General features: G+C 43.7%; 1 protein-coding gene across 3 annotated transcripts in view; it reads right to left on the reverse strand.

The window, feature by feature from the left end:
* SPON2 (spondin 2) overlaps positions 1–21,566 on the reverse strand; it is a 130,079-nt gene that overhangs the window by 101,031 nt on the left and 7,482 nt on the right. For 2 of the 3 annotated variants that reach the window (XM_081861028.1, XM_081861029.1), the window contains 2 exons: positions 19,100–19,274; positions 14,039–14,468 (listed from right to left, as the gene is read on the reverse strand). In XM_081861028.1, coding sequence (XP_081717154.1) covers positions 14,290–14,468; positions 19,100–19,274 — 354 coding nt within the window. In that variant the 3' untranslated portion in view covers positions 14,039–14,289. Of the gene's footprint in view, positions 1–14,038; positions 14,469–19,099; positions 19,275–21,566 lie in introns of those variants that run through there. The other variant, XR_014156348.1, reaches the window with a different exon arrangement.

Below are 21,566 nucleotides of genomic sequence, written 5' to 3' on the forward strand. Positions count from 1 at the left end.
TGCTAGGCAAATGCTAAGTTGAGTAGAACTAGATTACTCAAATATTCATCGTCAGCTAAGAAAAGGAGGAAGGGAGCAGGAGGAGGAGACAATGACAAACCTCTTCGTAGGTTTGGTGCTGAGCCCTTCCTTCCTTCTCTGAGCCCTAGAACCTGACTCTGACCTCAGAGACCATATGGCATTTTGTATGCACCTTTCAGGCTTGTGTGCATTTCATGTAGAACCAGGTGCACCTTTTCATTGGCAGTGGAGCTATTCAGCAACAGAAAGTTATATAAACACACATTGTTACTCGCTCGGAACCTTACTTCTCAGGAACAGGAGATCAAAAGCTGAGAAAGCTTTTTCCCTACAAAGAAATATATACATTTTTCTGTGAAGGCAGGCAGGCTGTCTCATTTTGTATTGTATACAGGCAATGATAAAAGACTTGCTTTTTGTATTTTACCGTGAGGAATGGGGAACAGGACAGGGAGTGACTCATAAGGATTTCATAGACAGTTAACCTGCAGCTGGTGGGAAGAGGAAGGAGGTATATACAGTCACCTGCAATTCACACCGGATACCCTTTCCCTGTTTCTCATCAGAAAGATGAGATGTGGAGAGGAGTAGGCCATAGGCCGAGGCCCTTCTAATTCCTGGATTCAGCAAGTGATAAAATCTAAGATATAATCTGATTCCAGGAATAGTCAGGCTAGCTCCCTGATGTGATAAGAAGAATTGATGCTTTTGAATTATGGTGCTGGAGGAGACTCTTGAGAGTCCCATGGACTGCAAGAAGATCAAACCTCTCCATTCTGAAGGAAATCAGCCCTCAGTGCTCACTGGAAGGACAGATCCTGAAGCTGAGACTCCAATACTTTGGCCACCTCATGAGAAGAGAAGACTCCCTGGAAAAGACCCTGATGTTGGGAAAGATGGAGGGCACAAGGAGAAGGGGATGACAGAGGACGAGATGGTTGGACAGTGTTCACGAAGCTACCAGCATGAGTTTGACCAAACTGCGGGAGGCAGTGGAAGACAGGAGTGCCTGGCATGCTCTGGTCCATGGGGTCACAAAGAGTCAGACACGACTAAACAACAACAAAATATGGGCCAGATAACCCTCAACCCTTCCCTCAACTCGCCGGTAGTTAGAAAAGACAACGACCAGAGCTGAGTTGTGTGTTTGTGTGTGTAAGCTGGAAGATGGAGGAAGAAGCAGGCTGGAGCCTGTAAGGGAGAGACATGCCTGATTTCTGCTCACATCCAAGGCTGTGGCGATGGGTGAAGCAAGAGCCTCTTGGAGTGCCAGTACTGTGGCTCTCCATCTGTGGAAAGCTCTCCCCAGACAGGATCGCCTGGCACCATCATGACATGTCTTTAGGAGCCATTCATCCTTACACAGGTCTTCAGCCATTAAATAATCCATGACTGGATGTGTTCAGCTATCCATGAGGAAGAGTCTACACTTGTAGAATGCAAAACTCGCAAACAGATTTTTTGGGGGAAATGAGCCACTAAAATTCTACTAGATCCTGCTAAATTTCTAAGATTGGCTTTTATGTTGTGTGAAAGATCAAATAAAACATGAAAATTATTAGGTAAGGAAACACTGGGGAAATGGAATAAAGTGCTCTACAAATGCGGCAATTTATGTTCTAAGGAAGAGGGCCTTCTCTGTTGTGGTTCCTCATATGTGGAATGTTCTCCCCAGTGAAGTCCACCGGCTGCTTTCACTGAATTCTTTTTGGCACAGGTAAAAACTTACCTTCCTCCAGGCCTTTTAAAAAAAATTATACACATATAAATCATAAAGCATGACATGACTAACAAAAAAACAAACGGGTCACTAGGGAGGTAAAAATACTAAACCATTTATTTTACAGTGCATCATAATGAGGTATTACAGTAAACCGATAGAGCAAGTTATTCAATAAGTCATCTTGGAAAACACAGGAATAGAAGTGAACGAGTGAGTACTACTTGCTTATCTACGCCTTATTGCAATATATGTTTTAGCTATTTCTCATGCGCATGTTGTTTCATTTGTATATTTAATCACACCGTACTTTGTAGAAATCATCTGGTTTTTCCCCTCTCTCCTTGCCATCTTCAGTTTTTGCTACAGCTTTTCCCTTATGGCAGTTTGCCAGACTTTATTATACCGCTGATCAATATTCATTCATTGCAAGGTTTTCCAAGTTCTTGCTATTACCATTCTAGCTGTTGTTTTCCCTAGGCTTTTGATAGACTGATAATTGTGTTTTTTTTACCAGTGTGCTGCCGTTTAGGTTTTCAAATGTGTTCATCACTTGGAAACCTTTGGGTAACCATCCACTGACAAGTCTAAATAAGTATAATTATAATTAATGTGAGAATACAGATAACACTGTTACGGAAAAATCTAGGAGCTCAGTCACCCAGCTCGTCGGGCAGAGCCCGTGGGTCCCTGCGGAATAAAGGAAGGAGTCCAGCCACCAACCGGAGCAAATAGCTGTAGACCAAAGTTTATTGCGCAACAGGTTCAAAGAGGAATTTGAACCCCGAGGATGGGGTAACAATGACTTTTAAAAGTTTCTATCTTATCCCAGCATACAGTTCATTAAGCATCATCACTACATCATTGCTACATCAGAAAAGGGGAGGGTTATACATGATTAACAGGAATGTGTTGGGGCAACAGGCGGATACAGGATATGTATTGGGAAGTACATTCTAAGCACCTACTACAAAGGGAGAATAGAACTTTGGTTTGCATAGTCTGCCACCTGGGCAAGTCCGGAGGAGTGCCTTTGCCCAGCGATTGACACCTATGAGTACCTTCCTGTGAGTACAGTGACCTCCCACTTGAGGGATTATGGCGGGGACCGAGTGGTTTCCAAGTCCTTGGCCAATGAAGCAAATTGGCGATGGAATGAAGGAAAACGGCAAAGGAGTTTATTTTATATGATTTTTAAAGCTAGGTAACTTCCCTGAGCTGTCAAGTCAAAAGGATACCGTATTTTTTGCTCCATAAGACGCACCTGACCATAAGACACACCTAGTTTTTAGAGGAGGAAAACAAGAAAAAAAATATTCTGAATGAAACAGTGGATGTATGATTTTTGTGGTTCATGCTGTGGCCACAGACATGTGATCTGATGGTGAATTTGGGGTGACCCAATGCAAAAATCCTGAGGATCCATGTGGATCTGTGCTTTGTAACCACGTTTTTGCACCATTGCGGCCCCACGCAACAGCCTCCTTTATCTCTAGCGTCCCTTATCTCTCTCCCTGATTGGCAAACGATCAGTGGCTTTATTTCAACACCCACTTCCCTCTTTCAAAAAAAAAAAAAAAAAAGCATGATCTCCTTTTTGCCCCTGGGCAATTCGGCTCCAGGGACCACACATTCGCTCCATAAGACGCAAAGACATTTCCCCTTACTTTTTAGGAAGGAAAAAGTGTGTCTTATGGAGCAAAAATATGGTACATTTATGCATAATATTTGTAACATTTAACAACTTTAAAGATGTGCCCCCCCTAATTTCCGTAACAAACACAAAACAGGATCAGAGGAAGGGCAACAAAAACAGTAGCGGGTTATGCAAGGGTAAGCCACCTTTTCAGGTGTGCTACTCATGTGAAACGGCTGAACAAGAGGAGGGGGGAGAGGAAGCAAGCCCCTCACCTTCCATTCGTTGAAGTGGGAGGTCTGTAAGGGGAGGCTGACCTCCTTAGGGACCCCACACACAATTCAGGACACTAGCCTTTGCATGTCAGCAGCATGGCTAAACAGGGCTAAGATGCCCATAATCCAATAAAATGGAATAAATTCAGCCTACTGAAATAGAAAATACATTATTTCTCGTGCAATAATTGTTCTCACAACGAGCCCTCCTAGAGCTGCATGCCTGAATATCAGTTTCACATGGTCCCCTTTGATTTATTACCATTTTGGAATGGTTCATTAAACTCATACTGGTGGAACAGATCTGTCCATTTCTACGCACAGGAGAAGCCTTTGTCCGTCATATCTTTGATCACTAGTTTGAATGGGTTCAGGGCGACAGAGAGATAGCAGGTTTTTTTTTCCTGGCTACTCTAAATGCTTCAGCCTGTCTTTGCTCTTTGTGATTGACACATCCAGGAGTGAATGTTACTGTGAACACCGTTCAGTTTTCTCCACTTCTAGATAGCATCAGAAAAGCAATCCTTAAAGTGGTCTGCAATCGTTGCAGTGAAAATTTATATATAGTATTTCAGCTGAAAAGCAGAAGGGGGTCTGGATAGAAGGCTGAACCCTCTGCTAAAGAAAACCCATGCTTTTTAGTCACACCAGGGAAAGCAGATCCAATGTTATTCAAATGCTTTCCATAGAAGTTCAGTTTCTCAGGCATATATTACTTCAGACTGGACCCCATGAATAGCTAGGAGTCTTATCCCAAAAAAGTGACAGATTCCTATCTAGATTATAAACATTACAAACCCCCTTTTGCTTCTCTGCATCAGTTATATAAAAAGCTGGCAATTGTGTTAGACAAGCAAAAAGTAATTTGCTTCATTTTGCCAAACAAAGGAGGCTTTGTGGTATAGAAATGTAGATACAGTATGTATGTTTTGAAAATGTGAATGAGTCTTGTGTAATTTGCAATGTTTTGTAAGTCGACAATTGGATGAAGCAATAATAGAATTTGGTATGGTTTGCATTGCAGAAATGTTGTGTGTTTCCAATGACCCTGATACTTATCGAAACCTCTGACCACTCAGAGATTTGGGTACACTATTGTACACTGAATACGCAATTTCATTGGACAAGTATACTTCGATCTGTGTTGAATTGTGGTCATACTGTATTGAGAAGGAGTTCATGGTCATTTATCTTGGCAAATTTGTTGAGGGATCTTCCTGGAAAATAAATGTAGATGAGAAGATAAAACCAGAGCCTCTGAAATAGCATTTTCAGAAATGTTTTGCGTGGTAGAGATGTGTACAGTCGTACCTCAGAAGTCAAACAGAATCTGTTCTGGAAGTCCATTCAACTTCCGAAACGTTTGACTTCCAAAGCGCGGCTTCTGATTGGCTGTAGGAAGCTGCAGCAGCCAATCAGAAGCTGTGGAAGCCCCGTAGGATGTTTGGCTTCCAAAAGATTGTTCGAAAATTGGAACACTCACTTCCAGTTTTTAATCGTTCAGGAGCCAGAACGTTCGACTCCCAAGGCATTTGGGAGCCGAGGTACGACTGTATATTTGGAAGAACCGAATGTATGGATGAGATATAATGATTTGGATTTGTTAGACACTGAGGAAGAGTTTAACAGCTCTCCTTGAAGTTTAAAGAGACCCAACTGCCGGCAATTACAATAATAAGGGCCGGAGAGCATTGTTTACCTTTGCTAAAAAGTGTTTGTTATAGATGGAGAGGCATAATGAATGACCTAAAAGTGAGAATTGCATAGAAATACAGTGGTACCTCGGGTTACATACACTTCAGGTAATATATGCTTCAGGTTACAGACTCCACCAATCCAGAAATATTACCTCGGGTTAAGAACTTTGCTTCAGGATGAGAACAGAAATCTGGAACGAATTAAGTATTTAACCCGAGGTACCACTGTAGAAAACAAGCAGAGAAGAATAAAAAACCCCAATGAGACCCAGTTGGGACAGTTATAATGTCACAGGAAAGATTACATGCAACAAAGACATATTAAAAAGGGGAATGGATTTATAAAGATACCGGAAGCTATGAAGCTACATTGATTAATTCAAGGTATTGGAAGTAAGTGAACATGCATCTGTACCTTCCAGGTAGATGTAAAATTCAGGCTTTTTTCTTTTCTTTTGTGAGCTCCACTGCAACTCAATTTAAAAGGTAAAGGTAAAGGACCCCTGACAGTTAAGTCCAGTCTCAAACAACTCTGGGGTTACGGCTCTCATCTCATTTTACTGACTGAGGGAGCTGATGTTTGTCTGCAGACAGTTTTTCCGGATCATGGGGCCAGCATGACTAAGCCGCTTCTGGCGAACCAGAGCAGCACACGGAAACACTGTTTACCTTCCCGCCAGAGCGGTACCTATTTATCTACTTGCACTTTGATGTGCTTTCAAACTGCTAGGTTGGCAGGAGCAGGGACCGAGCAATGGGAACTCGCCCCGTTGCAGGGATTCGAACCTCCGACCTTCCCACTGGCAAGCCCTAGGCTCAGTGGTTTAGACCACAGCGCCACCCGCAATTTAGGCATACACAAAAGCCCACCCTAAAATTGATGCTCCCAGTATTTACGAAAAGATCCTGACACGTTTATTACAAACAGTTGTTCCCAAAGGAATTTCTGTACAAAGGCAGAACCTCTCTCTGGGACATACAAAGAGTGCTTCTTAATCAGTCACAACAAATATCATTGGAAAATAAAAGTGTCCCTGGTCGGGAAGAATGGCAAACCAAGTTGATGGACTATGTTGAAATGGCAAAACTAACTTGAAAGCTTAGGAACCAAGAGGACAAGAACTTAAAAAAATAATGGGGAAAATTTATAATTTATTTAGGAGACCATTGTCAGCAGATGAAAACATTGGCAGGATTTTAATCTCACCTGTGAGGTAACAAAGACTATGGATAATTCAGATGGATTTTTTTAAAAAATGTGGATAACTGACTGATATGCAGTTGTAAGCATTGAAATTAGGACCCATGGAAGGGATGAGGGGAAGTCTTGAGATTCAGAGTAATCTCTTCATATGGATTTGTAATTGATTTTGTTATAGGTTTATATTTTTTTTAAACCAAATAAAAATTATTTTACAAAAGGGAGAAAAAGTGTCTTATCAATTGAGAGCCATTGCACAAATGATCATCTTTATGCCCTAGTGAGAGTGACACATAACAGCAGCTTCTGAGTTTTAGCCACCATGTTATGCCAGAACACAAAGGACTCGCCCCATCAGTGGGGGATGTTTCTCTGGGCACAATGATCAAACTTTGCTTGGGTGTTGCCTAAGATCAGAATGATCATGCAGGTGGGAACTGTAGCTCCCCCTAGATTTGCCCCCGTGAGCTCCCTGTTCTGTATATCTCCATTGCAGTATTCTTTCTCTCTGCCCTTCTACAAAAGGATTTCACGCTTGGCCTTCAGTGTGTGCCAAGATGCTCAGAGAGGAGCATCCATTACCACATCAGTTCCTTGCCCCATCGTGCTTAGCTGTGGTGAGGCTGGTCACAGACTGGACCACCATGTAGATGATGGAAGGTGTAGTTGATCACCAGTGTATATTACTGGCAATGTTTGCATTGCAAAATTTATATTAGGCTTGACTAGGGGAAGTGTAGAGCAGACACGAGTGGTGCTGTGATCTAAACCACTGAGCTTCTTGGGCTTGCTGATCAGAAGGTCGGCGGTTCAAATCCCCACAACGGGGTGAGCTCCTGTTGCTCGGTCCCTGCTCCTGCCAACCTAGCAGTTCAAAAGCACAGCAAAAAGTGCAAGTAGATAAATAGGTACCACTCCAGCGGGAAGGTAGACGGCATTTCAGTGAGATCTGGTTTCCATCGTGGTTAGGGGAAGTGTATGGAGCTGGGGGCTTTGGATGAGAAGCAGAAAGCGAAAGGAAGCATGATGCATATGACGGCAAAAAGTGCAGGACACACAGACCTGTGTTTGTACAAGAGACAAGAAAATTAGTGAATTAGACAAGAAAATTGGTGAATATTTAAAAAACCATAAAGATAAAGAAAATAAGTAATGGCTACCTCCCTAGTCAAGACTGTAATCTCATACATTATTAGAAAATAGGTCAGAGTTGTTTTAATAATTCGTTCCCAAGGAGCCTTATATAAAATGTTAGTTATGTGAGACAATAAAAGCCTTGTAAGGATTCTCAGAAATAGAAATGGTTTGTTTTATTTGGACTTTATTAGACATAATCATTTAGATTATGTGCAATAATTGGCCATCCTTACCATGAATACCAGATTGCAGCTACAGAAATGTAGTTCCTTTAGTCTGGGCAGAAATAAATCCATTCCCATCCCCCTTTCGTGTTTACAATATCCCTTCAATACCTTGCCAAGCCAATCAGGAGAAAAGAAAATAGCTTTGGATAGGGATCTTTATCTATAAAATATGTATTTACCTTTTTATTGATCTTCTTACCAATTGACAACACTCCAAATTTTGATTCGGTGTTTCTGAGGCATGTTAGCTTGGAGAGGTGGTGTTGTGTGAGGTCCTATTCTGTTTCCCCTCTCAATATGGGCCAGTTTAAACACCTACAAAGCCAACTGGGCACAAACAAGTTGAGCACTCCGCCCAGAGGCCCGATTCTGAGAATTATGACAATCAGGCCTCTGTGTCTGTTCCACACTTAAATGCATGTGGGGTTGCTTGCCTTTTCCTTCAACTGACTAACAGTCCTCTTAGTCTAAAGAAAAAGGCAGCCTCTATCCCTCAACAAAGTGATGAAGTGGCCATTGGCTGAAAGAAACAAAATCACAAAATCACATTTCCTCCAGCTTTACAAGTCTAATGTGTGATTATATTCAAAGCCAGATATCTTTGGAAAGTAACCTGGATTAGCCATTATACTGAGCCTATTTTAAGTTTTGGGTTTTTTTAAGGCTCAAAAACTGTAACAAAATGGTAGTTTTGCTCAGCTCAGAATTCATAAATCTTCATCACTTCATAACCTCCGATTTTTACACATTGATCCTTAAAGTGCAAGTGTTGAGATGAATCTGCTATTGTATCGTTTGCATCTGGTCTAAAGGTATAGCCTAACATAAAATGGTGACCAGGTGCTGTTGTTGTTTAGTCGTTTAGTCATGTCCGACTCTTCGTGACCCCACTCCTGTCTTCCACTGCCTCCTGCAGTTTGGTCAAACTCATGCTGGTAGCTTTGAGAACACTATCCAACCATCTCGTCCTCTGTCGTCCCCTTCTCCTTGTGCCCTCCATCTTTCCCAACATCACGGTCTTTTCCAGGGAGTCTTCTCTTCTCATGAGGTGGCCAAAGTCTTGGAGCCTCAACTTCACGATTTGTCCTTCTAGTGAGCACTCAGGGCTGATTTCCTTAAGAATGGACATGTTTGATCTTCTTGCAGTCCATGGGACTCTCAAGAGTCTCCTCCAGCACCATAATTCAAAAGCATCAATTCTTTGGTGATCAGCCTTCTTTATGGTCCAGCTGTCACTTCCATACATCACTACTGGGAAAACCATAGCTTTAGCTACACGGACCTTTGTTGGCAAGATGATGTCTCTGCTTTTTAATATGCTGTCTAAGTTTGTCATTGCTATTCTCCCAAGAAGCAGGCATCTTTTAATTTCGTGGCCGCTGTCACCTTCTGCAGTGATCATGGAGCCCAAGAAAGTACAATCTCTCACAAGAAGTAAATACATACATGCAAAGGAGCACTTGCTTCACTTCCTTTAAATAAAGAAAAGAAATAATTTGCAGCTATGGAGTTCTCTACATGCAAACTGATTTAGCTGTGCTTCATGCAAGGCAGACAGTTGGGTTTGATTGCCCATTCTACAATAGCTGGTTTGGGGAAGTAACCTTTTAGAAATGTTCACAGACTCTAAACACAACGTATCCTGTAGCTTCAGTTTACCCTTTCCCCTGGATATTAAACAGCGAAGATTTACTACATGACTCCAGAAATGAGATCAGAATGTCTCTCGCAGTTATGAGGGTCTGCATCAAGTCTACCACGAAAGGGTATTGATTTTAAGGTAACATGGCGCCCTCTGCTGTATCTCCACTGTGGTTAAAAAAATAAATCTGACGGAAAGCATACTGGGAAAGCCATGTCTCAAAAAAATAAATATTAAGCAGAATTCGCATTCAATTAAGGAGGGGTTGCTTCCTGGTTAAATGTACTTGCACCCCTAGTACACATACACTCGTATTCTGAAGCCAAAGTTTAAGAGAAAGCCATATTGAGAAATGATATTCTTACATGCCACCCCTGTCTCCACAGCGGTGCGAGATTCCAGGGTTCCCAGATTCCATATGAGGTGCAGCAGAGACTGTGGTCTGCTTATGATATATGGCTTTATTTACACATATATACAGTGGTGCCTCGCAAGACGAAAAGAATCCGTTCCGCGAGTCTCTTCGTCTAGCGGTTTTTTCGTCTTGCGAAGCAACCCTATTAGCGGATTAGCGCTATTAGCGGCTTAGCGGCTATTAGCGGCAAAGCGGCAAAGCGGCAAAGCGGCTATTAGCGGCTTAGCGGCTTAGAAAAAGGGGGGGAAATGCGGAAAAAATCGCAAGACTCGCAAGACGTTTTCGTCTTGCGAAGCAAGCCCATAGAGAAATTCGTCTTGCGAAGCGCCTCGAAAAACGGAAAACCCTTTCGTCTAGCGGATTTTTCGTCTTGCGAGGCATTCGTCTTGCGGGGCACCACTGTACAATCTTAGTCTAGATGGAGGGAGTGCAGAGCAGCCACAGCCTAAGAGGCCCTTGCCTTCTTTCCCTCACTGTTAATGTTATGTACTGAAGTTCTCACCCTGGGCCAGCAGGGGGATACTGTAGATAGATTTCACTCAGGTCCACATATGCAAATAAGGGATTGAAAGTGACGTTCAGTAATTGGATAGTTACAGAAAATGGTTACTGTTGCGTTCTAGTGGAGCTCTATATAAGCAGGCTGGCTGAACCCTTCAGTTCAGTTCTGTTCTGGCCTGTGAATAAACAAGAGCTGTTTGAAGAATCGCTGTGTCGTCTGATATGTTCACCCACAACTTAACAGTTAACCCAGTGAAAACTGTTTCCTCCAGCTACATCATCCAGATTTTAAATCCCAAACCCTTCTTGTTTTTGCCCACCAACACACAGCTGGAGAATGGGCCCTATCCCTTCTTGGCCTGGCAGCCTTCACCCTCTGATGGTTTCCTTGATGGGCCATCGCAAGTCTTGGTCTCCTTTTAATGGCCCATCTTACTGGCTATGCCAGGGGCCAGCTGTGGGCCAGTCCACCATCCCTCAGACCATGTGGTGGACTGGACTATATTTTTGGGGGTGGGTGGGAATGAACGAATTCCTATGCCCCACAAATAACCCAGAGATGCATTTTAAATAAAAGCACACATTCGACTCATGTAAAAACCTGCTGATTCCTGGACCATCCGTGGGCCGGATTGACAGGGCCATTGGGCCGCATCCGGCCCCCAAGCCTTAAGTTGCATGGGCTATGGTAAGCTGACCTGGTTTATTAGCATCAACTAAGTCCAGGGGGAAGGGTTCAGCATTTGGCACAGTTTAATCAAGCCTTGGTTAATTCTATCTTTTAGTAAATTCAAAAATGACAGTAAGAGCTGTTCGACAGTGGAATTTGCTGCCAAGGAGTGTGGTGGAGTCTCCTTCTTTGGAGGTCTTTAAGCAGAGGCTTGACAACCATATGTCAGGAGTGCTCTGATGGTGTTTTCTGCTTGGCAGGGGGTTGGACTCGATGGCCCTTGTGGTCTCTTCCAACTCTATGATTCTATGAAATGATGGGTCCCCTTTCACCCACAAACTCTGGAACCCAAACACATAACAATATATATGTGAGTTTGGGTATATAATGATCACCATTGATACTGATTTCAGTAAAGTGTGTGAGATGTGTTCTCTTTTACATGGGATGTGTTTGTAAAAGAAAAAGAAAATACTTTTCTCAATGCTTAGCATATGCAAAATGGCTAAAATATGAGGAGCTACTAAGATGGCCGGGGGTTTGGAGTGGCACTGTGGGTTAAACCACAGAGCCTAGGACTTGCCGATCAGAAGTTTGGCGGTTCGAATCCCTGCGATGGGGTGAGCTCCCATTGCTCAGTCCCTGCTCCTGCCAACCTAACAGTTCGAAAGCACGGTCAAAGTGCAAGTAGATAAATAGGTACCACTCCGGCGGGAAGGTAAACGGCATTTCTGTGTGCTGCTCTGGTTCGCCAGAAGCGGCTTAGTCATGCTGGCCACATGACCTGGAAGCTGTACGCCGGCTCCCTTGGCCAATAAAGCAAGATGAGCACCGCAACCCCAGAGTCGGTCACAACTGGACCTAATGGTCAGGGGTCCCTTTACGTTTACCTTTTACTAAGATGGCCAGCTGACAGCAGTGACCAGTGACCCTACCAGAAATGCTTTCAAGTAACAAAATTTATACACTTTATTATTATCTCTCTCCCTTTCACTCTCCCCCCCCCCACCGCCTTGAAAAGCAAGTCCCTACCCTGTCTGCGGAAACTGACTGTCCTGGATAACAGTTTATGTGGAGTGATCTCTATGAACCCTGTGAAGCATGCCCAAAATTTGAAATGGTCAGAAACTTTGTACATGAAGTGCAGTGAAAACATAAGAAGAGCCTTATCAGGATCAGGCCAGTGGTCCGTCTAGTCCAGCATTCACCTTAATTCCTAACCCTAAACCAGGGGTCAGCAAACTTTTTCAGCAGGGGGCCGGTCCACCATCCCTCAGACCTTGTGGTGGGCCGGACTGTATTTTGATAAAAAAAATATATGAACGAATTCCTTTGCCCCACAAATAACCCAGAGATGCATTTTAAATAAAAGCACACATTCTACTCATGTAAAAACACACTGATTCCTGGACCATCCGCAGGCCGGATTTAAACCTACCCCCAAATCCTCATGCTAGCCTGTTCCCTAACCCAACCTATAATCCTGACCCTAACCCCAACTCTAAACCTAGTCTTAAACCTAACATGAACCACAGTCCTCAGCCCCGGCCACAAACCTTAATCTAAAGCCTCAACCCTACACTTAACCCAAGCAAATAACCCTAACCACTAATCCTAACTCTATTCCCTAGCACTAAGCCTATCCCCTAGCCCCTTAAACCTAACACATAACTAGCCCTAAGCTTAAATCTAACCCTAACACGTAAATCTAACCTCAAATTTATTGGATTATTTTTCTTTTCTCCCCCCCCCCCCCTTCTCTTCATTTTGCTTTCTTTCTTGTAGGATTCTGGAACACTGCCCAACTCTTGTGTGAGCATATGGTAGAACAAAATAATGAAATCTCCATTGATGGAGAAATTGGCCTACTGGGCAGAGAGCAATAGGGCACCACTTCTCAGCTTGCAGTGCTCCTCATGATGCCCTTTCGAAAGGCCACCAAGACCCTGAGTGCCAGGAGCTGTCCTCCGACCCCCTGGCCTTCTGCTCAGCCTGTGGCCTGCTTGGCAGGTCCTGCCTCAGGTTGTCCAGGAAAGGTTTTCTTGTCTATCAACCAATGTCTCAACTGGGAGGATGTTTTCTGTGGCAAGCAAGATAGTAGCACCCCACCAGAGCAGTTTGCTTCCAAATCCTGTGTCCCCATGTGGGGGGAAACCAGGGAAGTTGCAGCCATTTTGGGTTTCCTAATACAAGCCGGATGGATTTCCAAAGATTCCCCCCTCCTCCGGATCGCAATTTGGGTTTGGGGGTCAGATTGGGTCTGGAGCTTCTAGGGCTGGGTTTGATCTACATTGCTGAATTGAGCCCTAGAAATTGATGTAGCAGTTCTATCTATAATTGATGTTCTGCTGTATAGATTGTTGTTTGACAGTTCAAATGGTCTTAATATGAGATGTGTTATTTCGATGCTTTAATGTAATTGTTGAAAACACCTGAGGATCTTACCTGATGAGGTATGGTTTCCAAATGGATGAAATGAATAAAAATGGCAAGCCGGTGATGGCTTGGAGGAGTTGGCTGGTGCTGGGTGATCTAGCAAGCCAATACCAGCTGGCAGCCAAACAAGAGAATTATGGTTTGTTACAGCATTCAGACCATAGTATTTGTCTCTGTGTGATAATGGCTAGCCAAGTTATTTTGTCACGGGGCATTCTTCTTATCTCTGAGAAAGTCCCGCCTCTTATTTTGTACACCAACGAGGAGGCTGGTTTTGTATTTTATTCTCTGCCTTTCCTGTCTGGTTTTTTGTTTTGTTTTCTCAAGTGTGCATTAAATATGTTTGCAAATAACACACCATAAATGTCAAAAATCCCAGCAAAATAATTCAGAGGAGTACAGTGCATATAAATACATGTCAAAAGAACACATTCTAATTCTTAAAAGTAGTGACCTTTACTTTTTTTTTTACAGATATGCATGTCTGATAATTGAAGTACATACGGTTGAGAAATGTTTCTGCCACCAGGTGGCACTGCAGTAGTCCATAATAAAAAGGCTGTTTTCTATCTAGCAACTCAGTTTAGCAAAAACATTTCAACAAAATATTACAACTATTCTGAAAAATAAGGAATATTAACAGGAATAGGTGGTGTTAACCAAGTGTATCCTATATTTAAATTATCTAAATTATTGTCCCAGAGAACCGTCTCACACACAGTTATCCGGGTCGCATTCTTTTTCTTCATTCAGCTCTGGGCAGGGTATTCCATTATTGGCCGGCTGTAGACGTATATACCGAGTTCGTCTTTTAGTTCCTAAATGTCCGCACGTGCCTCTACAGAGGCCCCAAGAAGACCACAGCGATGTCTCACAATCCAGGGGAGTTTCTGCAATATACAGGAAATTGATAAAGCAATAGGCGTCTGCTTCAGATCCAGGAGCCAAGTGTACATGAACCATATCAAGCATTCTGCCCCCATCCTTGTCCCTCAAGGCCAGGAGAAGGCGATGGAAGCTTCCTGCTTTCCCTCAGCTATGGTATGCTGTGTTGACAAACTGTGGTTTGCTCCCAAATCCCGTGTCCCCATGTTACTGTGGTTAATTTCAAACAAGCCAGATTTAAACCATAGGTCTCTGACAATAAGTGAGGCCCCAAGCCTTGCAAGCCTTTAAAAGTAAGCACCAGCATGCTCTGAGTGCCAGGATAGTTGTTCAAGATCTGGTGACTTGTATTAAACTAACTGAAATTTCCAAATATATGAAATAGTCTGTCTATGGGGAGAGAGAGGAGAGAGAGAGAGAGAGAGAGAGAGAGAGAGAGAGAGAGAATTTGCTGAGTTTGGCTTATTTCCTCTAGTCTAGAGGTCAGCAATCTTTTTCAGCCGTAAGCTGGTCCGCCGTCCCTCAGACCATGTGGCGGGCTGGACTATATTGGGGGGGGGGGTGAACGAAATCCTATGCCCCACAAATAACCCAGACATGCATTTTAAATAAAAGCACACATTCTACTCATGTAAAAAAACCAGGCAGGCCCCACAACTAACCTAGAGATGCATTTTAAATAAAAGGACACATTCTACTTATGTAAAAACACACTGATTCCTGGACTGTCCGGGGGCCAGATTGAGAAGGCGATTGGGCCACATCCAGCCCCCGGGCCTTAGGTTGCCTAGCCCTGATAGCAGTGGTCTATAGTCCAAGGTTTGCATCAGGCTTCCTGTCTTAGCTTCTCCTTCACTCTCAAAGATAAGCAACAATGGAATACATTGTAGGCTCAGAAAGTTTTCTTTGAGGTTGAATCCTGACAAGACAGAAGTACTGTTTTGGGGGACAGGGGGTGGGCAGGTGTGGGGGATTCCCTGGTCCTGAATGGGGTAACTGTGCCCCTGAAGGACCAGGTGTGCAGCCTGGGAGTCATTTTGGACTCACAGCTGTCCATGGAGGCGCAGGTCTATTCTGTGTCTAGGGCAGCTGTCTACCAGCTCCATCTGGTCCACCGGCTGAGACCCTACCTGCCCGCGGACTGCCTCGCCAGAGTGGTGCATGCTCTGGTTATTTCCCGCTTGGACTACTGCAATGCGCTCTGCGTGGGTCACTTTGAAGGTGACCCAGAAAATACAACTAATCCAGAATGCAGCAGCTAGACGTGACTGGGAGTGGCTGCCGAGACCATATAACACTCAGCCTAGTATACCCGAAGGAGCGTCTCCACCCCTATCGTTCAGCCCACACACTGAGGTCCAGCTTCGAGGGCCTTCTGGCAGTTCCCTTACTGCGAGAAGTGAGGTTACAGGGAACCAGGCAGAGGGCCTTCTCGGTAGTGGCGCCCGCCCTGTGGAATGCCCTCCTATCAGATGTCAATGAAATTAACAACTATCTGACTTTTAGAAGACATCTGAAGGCAGCCCTGTTGAGGGAAGTTTTTAAGGTTTGATGTTTTATTGCATTTTTAATATTCTGTTGGGAGCCTCCCAGAGTGGCTGGGGAAACCCAGCCAGATGGACAGGGTATAAATAATAAATTGTTGTTGCTGTTGCTGTTGCTGTTGCTGTTGCTGTTGCTGTTGCTGTTGCTGTTGCTGTTGCTGTTATGAACTACTGGACAAACTATGAAGATTCCTAAGAGAATGTGTGCTAAATGCTTTCACTTTCTAAAGGTATAATATGCATAAATGATTGCCTTGAATTTCCTTTTAGGAAATTCCTAAGGCATGGAAATCCTAGGCTCAAACAACCATTGGTGTAAGGAAAGAGTTAAGGCCCTTTAAAGTTCACTCAAGCACCAGAATGCATGGGAATGATAAATTATGATGCCACTTTTGGCTAACTCTGACTGAACATAAGCAGCACTGGGGCTGAAAGTCCAAGAGAAAGTCTACACGACTTTGCAAGATTTGCTTCCTTCCTCGGTGGTGATTACAATTTCCATGCTGTTTGACACGTGCGTGAATTTGTAAACACCTTAACTAAACACTTACTAAAAAGCAAAGGGACTCCTGACTGTTAGGTCCAGTTCCGGACGACTCTCGGCTTGTGGCACTCATCTCACTTTACTGGCCAAGGGAGCCAGCATACAGCTTCCAGGACATGTGGCCAGCATGCCTAAGCCGCTTCTGGCGAAGCCAGAGCAGTGCACGGAAACGCCGTTTACCTTCCTTGCATGTCTACTTTGACATGCTTTTGAACTGCTAGGTTGGCAGGAGCAGGATCTGAGCAATGGGAGCTCACCCTTTCGCGGGGATTTGAACCGCCGACCTTCTGATCGGCAAGCCCTAGCCTCTGTGGTTTATACATCCCCAAGCACTTACTAGCTGAAGGTAAAAGAAACTTCTCAGATGGACCAGGGGTGTTTGTGAGAGGACCTCTGCCCTAAGGTATGAATGAAGCAGCAGTCTGCACAGTTTTTAACCAAAGTAAAGCAGAGGCACTAATGGTCACTCTTTCATCTAGTCAAATAATTTAACACACTCGGTGAGGGCTGGTTGCAGAAAAGCCATCCTTCTACATACCTGTGGTACCATTGCACAACCTGCAGCTTTTTAAAATCAGCTTTGCGCTTTGTTGCGGCTGGTCATATGAATGTCCAGCGGGCAGTGGCAGCAATCTTCCAGCAGATGTGTGGCATCAGCATAAAGCACTTCATGTGATCTGCCTGGTGAAATTCCACTCTAGCCAGTACAGTGGTAGCTTGGTTCTCAAATGCCTTGGTTCTCAAACGCCTGGGTACTCAAACGCCAGAAACCTGGAAGTGTTCCAGTTTTCGAACATTTTTCGGAAGCCGAACATCCAGTGCAGCTGTCGGCTATTGTTTCTGGAACACCTGCACCAATCAGAAGCTGCACCTTGGTTTTCGAACATTTCAGAAGTCAAATGGACTTCTGGAACGGATTAAGTTTGGCGCTTTTGTTATTGCTATTTATTTTGTGTTTTGGTTTTTGAGGCTTTTTTGGTTAATTTGTTTTTTGTGACTGTGGAACCCAGTTCAGCTACCATAGCTGTCAACGTTTTCCTTTTTTTTTAAGGGAAATTCCCTTATTCCGGATAGGATTCCTCGCAAGAAAAGGGAAAGTTGACAGCTATGCAGCTACTGATAGATTGACTGTGTGACTGCAGAAGTGGATAAAAGCCCCCCATCCAAACAATGACTATCAGTGCAGGTAAGAAAAAATAATAATTTTGTTTTTTATCATCTACAATACAGTCTTATTTATTTTATAGTACAATACATTGATTAGTGCTTCCATTTTATGGATCAATGGTTTTGTTAAGATAGTAAAATTCATGTTAAATTACTGTTTTAGGGGTTGTTTTTAAAAGCCCGGATTAATTCGTTTTGCATTATCTTTGGGAAAGCGTGCCTTGGTTTTGGAACGCTTTGGTTTTGGAACGGACTTCCAGAAGAGATTAAGTTTGAGACCCAAGGTACCACTGTACTCCTTTGGAAGTAAACTTCACTACCACTTGCAGAAGGGAAATTGTGTGGGAAACTCTAGTCAAGCATAACTAGCAAGCTGAGGGCTGGTTAATGCATGAAGGGGTTAAGGCCACAAAATTGCATTCCTAGGCTCAGCTGGGTAACATCCCTCACCTGGAAGGAAGTTAAGTCCCCTCCTTTCTTTGTTTTTTTTTCACCATGTGAACTCACCAAGATAGCTCACTACAAGCTCAGACCACGTACTTAGAGCTATTTCACTATATTTTGTATCCCAAGATTTCTGCCTACTTGCCACTGCATGGAATAACACGTGAATCTGACCTTCAGTGTTTGTAAGTAAAGCATTCAAACTTACTAATGGTATGGTCTGTTCATTGTGAGAGGGATAGAAAGGGGAAGCATAATAAGCAGGTAGAACAGAATATTTAAAAGGTCTATTATTCCATTGCTTAACTTTGCTGCATGATTCTGTGTTTTTAAAGTCTGTTGGGGGCTCTTTTTTTGCTGGAGAGTATGTTTAGCCTTAAGGGACGCGGGTGGCACTGTGGGTTGAACCACAGAGCCTAGGACTTGCCGATCAGAAGGTCGGCGGTTCTAATCCCCACAACGAGGTGAGCTCCCGTTGCTTGGTCCCTGCTCCTGCCAACCTAACAGTTCAAAAGCATGCCAAAAAGTGCAAGTAGATAAATAGGTACTGCTCCGGCGGGAAGCTAAACGGCATTTCCGTGTGCTGCTCTGGTTCTCCAGAAGTGGCTTAGTCATGCTGGCCACATGACCTGGGAGCTGTACGCTGGCTCCCTTGGCCAGTAAAGCAAGATGAGTGACGCAACCCCAGAGTCGGCCATGACTGGACCTAATGGTCAGGGGTCCCTTTACCTTTACCTTTAACTTTACCTTTATGTTTAGCCTTGCACTTTGTATCTAGGTATCCAGCCAATGCTTTTATTAATTATCCCACAGGGATTATCTATATAAATCTATTTTTGCCATTTCTCCATATGATCTCCCTGTGCATTCATTTTTTTCACATTACATACATACTTATAACAAAACAGTCCACGTTATCAAAGTGTTAAACACTTACCTGAAACAGAATCATCAATTTCATTCCTGATTGCAGTCACATTGGGCTGAGGAGGAGGAAATCCTAGTTTGCCTCTTTTCACTTTTATCATGGTTACTCGAGCGATAGGTGGCAATTTTTTAAGCTTGGGGTAATAAAACGAGTTTGCTGGGTGACTTGGAGAGGAAGAAGTGATCTGTGAATTGAAACACGTATACAAAAGATACCAATTTAGTATCACAAAGGGAATCTGCAGCAAAATTTTGCAGTGCGGATTGCTCCTGCGCGGGCTTCCACCAATTCCATTTTCTGTCCCATCACCATCCATCATAGTTCTGCACCCATTGAACACTCTCAGTTCTTATTTTTCCCTAAAGGTTTCTTTTTGATCTTGGGGTTCCATCAAATCTGCTGGTGAATAGATGGCACGTTTGGGCTGTATAAGGACAAGCAGTCAGAGAACTATTAGTATAGCTCTCAGTGTATATTAGGAGAGTGCACTGGCTCTGGCCAAATATATGCCAGTCTTGTGGTCTGGGCAGCCCAAAACCTCTGTTATGTACGGAAGTTCTCACCCTGGGCCAGCAGGGGGATACTGTAGATAGTTATGCAAATAAGGGATCGAAAGTGACGTTCAGTGATTGGATAGTTTTAGAAAATTTAGAAAAGCTGTTTTTGGACTACAACTCCCATCATCCCTAGCTAACAGGACCAGTGGTCAGGGATGATGGGAACTGTAGTCCCAAAACAGCTGGAGGGCTAGGTTTGGCCACCACTGCTCTATGTGAAGAAACAAGAAAGCTCTTGTTTTGCAATAAGATTTCTGGGGATCTGTCATTTCTGGGTCACAAGATGGGTTCAGTTCTGGGATTGGCTGAATCTGTTCTGGACCAAATCTGGCCCAATCCAGATTTACAAATCAGGGTTATAAATCAGATCAGGGATATCTGCACAGCCCTAGTGGTTTTATTGTGGTTTTCTGATTGTTTTTTGTTGCTTGGTTCAATGTGTGTGTGAAGCTTGGTGAAAGTGTTTCAATAAATATATAAAACAGTTTTTAGCCAATAGCAAAGCTGTACCTGAGGTTGCACCTTTTCCGAAGTAGCCGGCAGCTATTGACAAAGTTGTCTGCTTCTTTCCCATAGTAGGGCAATGTCTGAGTGGCCTTGTTCACACATCACAATAAACCATATTAATGTCAACATGTCAATCTTAACCACTCTGTTCCTGCCTGCTAGAGTACAGGTGAAACAAACCATGCTTAGTATTCTGTCTGAACTGGGAATCATGGTTTGTTACACTCTGAACAAACCATGATCTGTAGTTAAAGTATGTTCTTGACTTATTGAACATGGTTTGTCTGAGCAACAAACCATGCTGTGACATGGTTCGTTTCTCACCTGTAGGAGGCCGGTCAGCAGTTGAAGGTTTTTCAAGAAGGCAAAAGTGCTAAGAAAAACACTATTAAGTATGTGCATTCCAACACCATTAGTAAAGGGTTTGCACCTGCATAAACAAATTGAATTTTTTTTGGGGGGGGGGGAAGTGCCATGAATTTTAATAATTCAAAAACACCAATAAGCTCCCCCTCACATTGTATCCTATGGATGGGTTGCATGTTACAGCCTAAGAATGGCTTTAGATGTGAAATTTTGCTGTTTCCCTAAAAACAGGTATCAATGTGCAGACCTCTGTGCATGGCAGGGAGCACCATGTAGAAAGAAAGAAAAATTAATTGCACCTGTTTGTTGCAGCAAAAAGCTCTTGCCTCTAGAATGCTCTTTTAAAAACAGCATTAGAGAAATGTCAGAAGAGGGGTAGAATTTGGCAGGGACAGGAAGAGGGATTGTTGATCGTAAGCAGCATAGCCTGCCCTCCAAAGAGATACTAGGCAGTTTTAGACAGCAAGATGCAAAAGGATTCAGATAACTGCAAAGGGGTTTATTTACAGAAAGGGGAGGCGGACTTCCTGTTTGGACCTTCCCCGATCGGTACCGAATTTAAAAATATTTTAAGAGTCCAATTTCCGTTCTACTCACGGGTTGTTGTTTGAAATCCAATTGTCCACAGGAAAAAGACAGCGCTCTCCAGCAATGGCTGTGCGGCTTCACTCCGTAAAAATAGTGGTCGATTCGAAACACCGTGCCACTCACCCCACGTCACTTCGGAACCCCCAAAAAGGGGTTTCCCTGTGAGTAGGGGGGGCGCTCCTGGTGTCAGCCGAATCCCACGTTCCCAGGCTTCCTCCGCCTGGGATTTTTAAAGGGTCTCTGCCTTCGCCACGGCGGCAAGACCCGATTTTCGCGGAGTGAGTTCCTCTAAGTCAGAGGAATTCCGCCATTGCTGATGGAGCTAACCCGGAAGTCCCCCAGATAACTGCAAAGGGGTTTAGAAGGGCAGCTATAATCCATAGGTTTGTAGAAACAAGGACCAGTGTGGTCTGAAACACCAGATTTGGGATCTTGGCAAGGAGTAAGAACTGCCACAA

The sequence above is a fragment of the Podarcis erhardii genome, assembly GCF_964252035.2.
Source record: "Podarcis erhardii genome assembly, chromosome: 5".
Taxonomy (NCBI): Eukaryota; Metazoa; Chordata; class Lepidosauria; order Squamata; family Lacertidae; genus Podarcis; species Podarcis erhardii.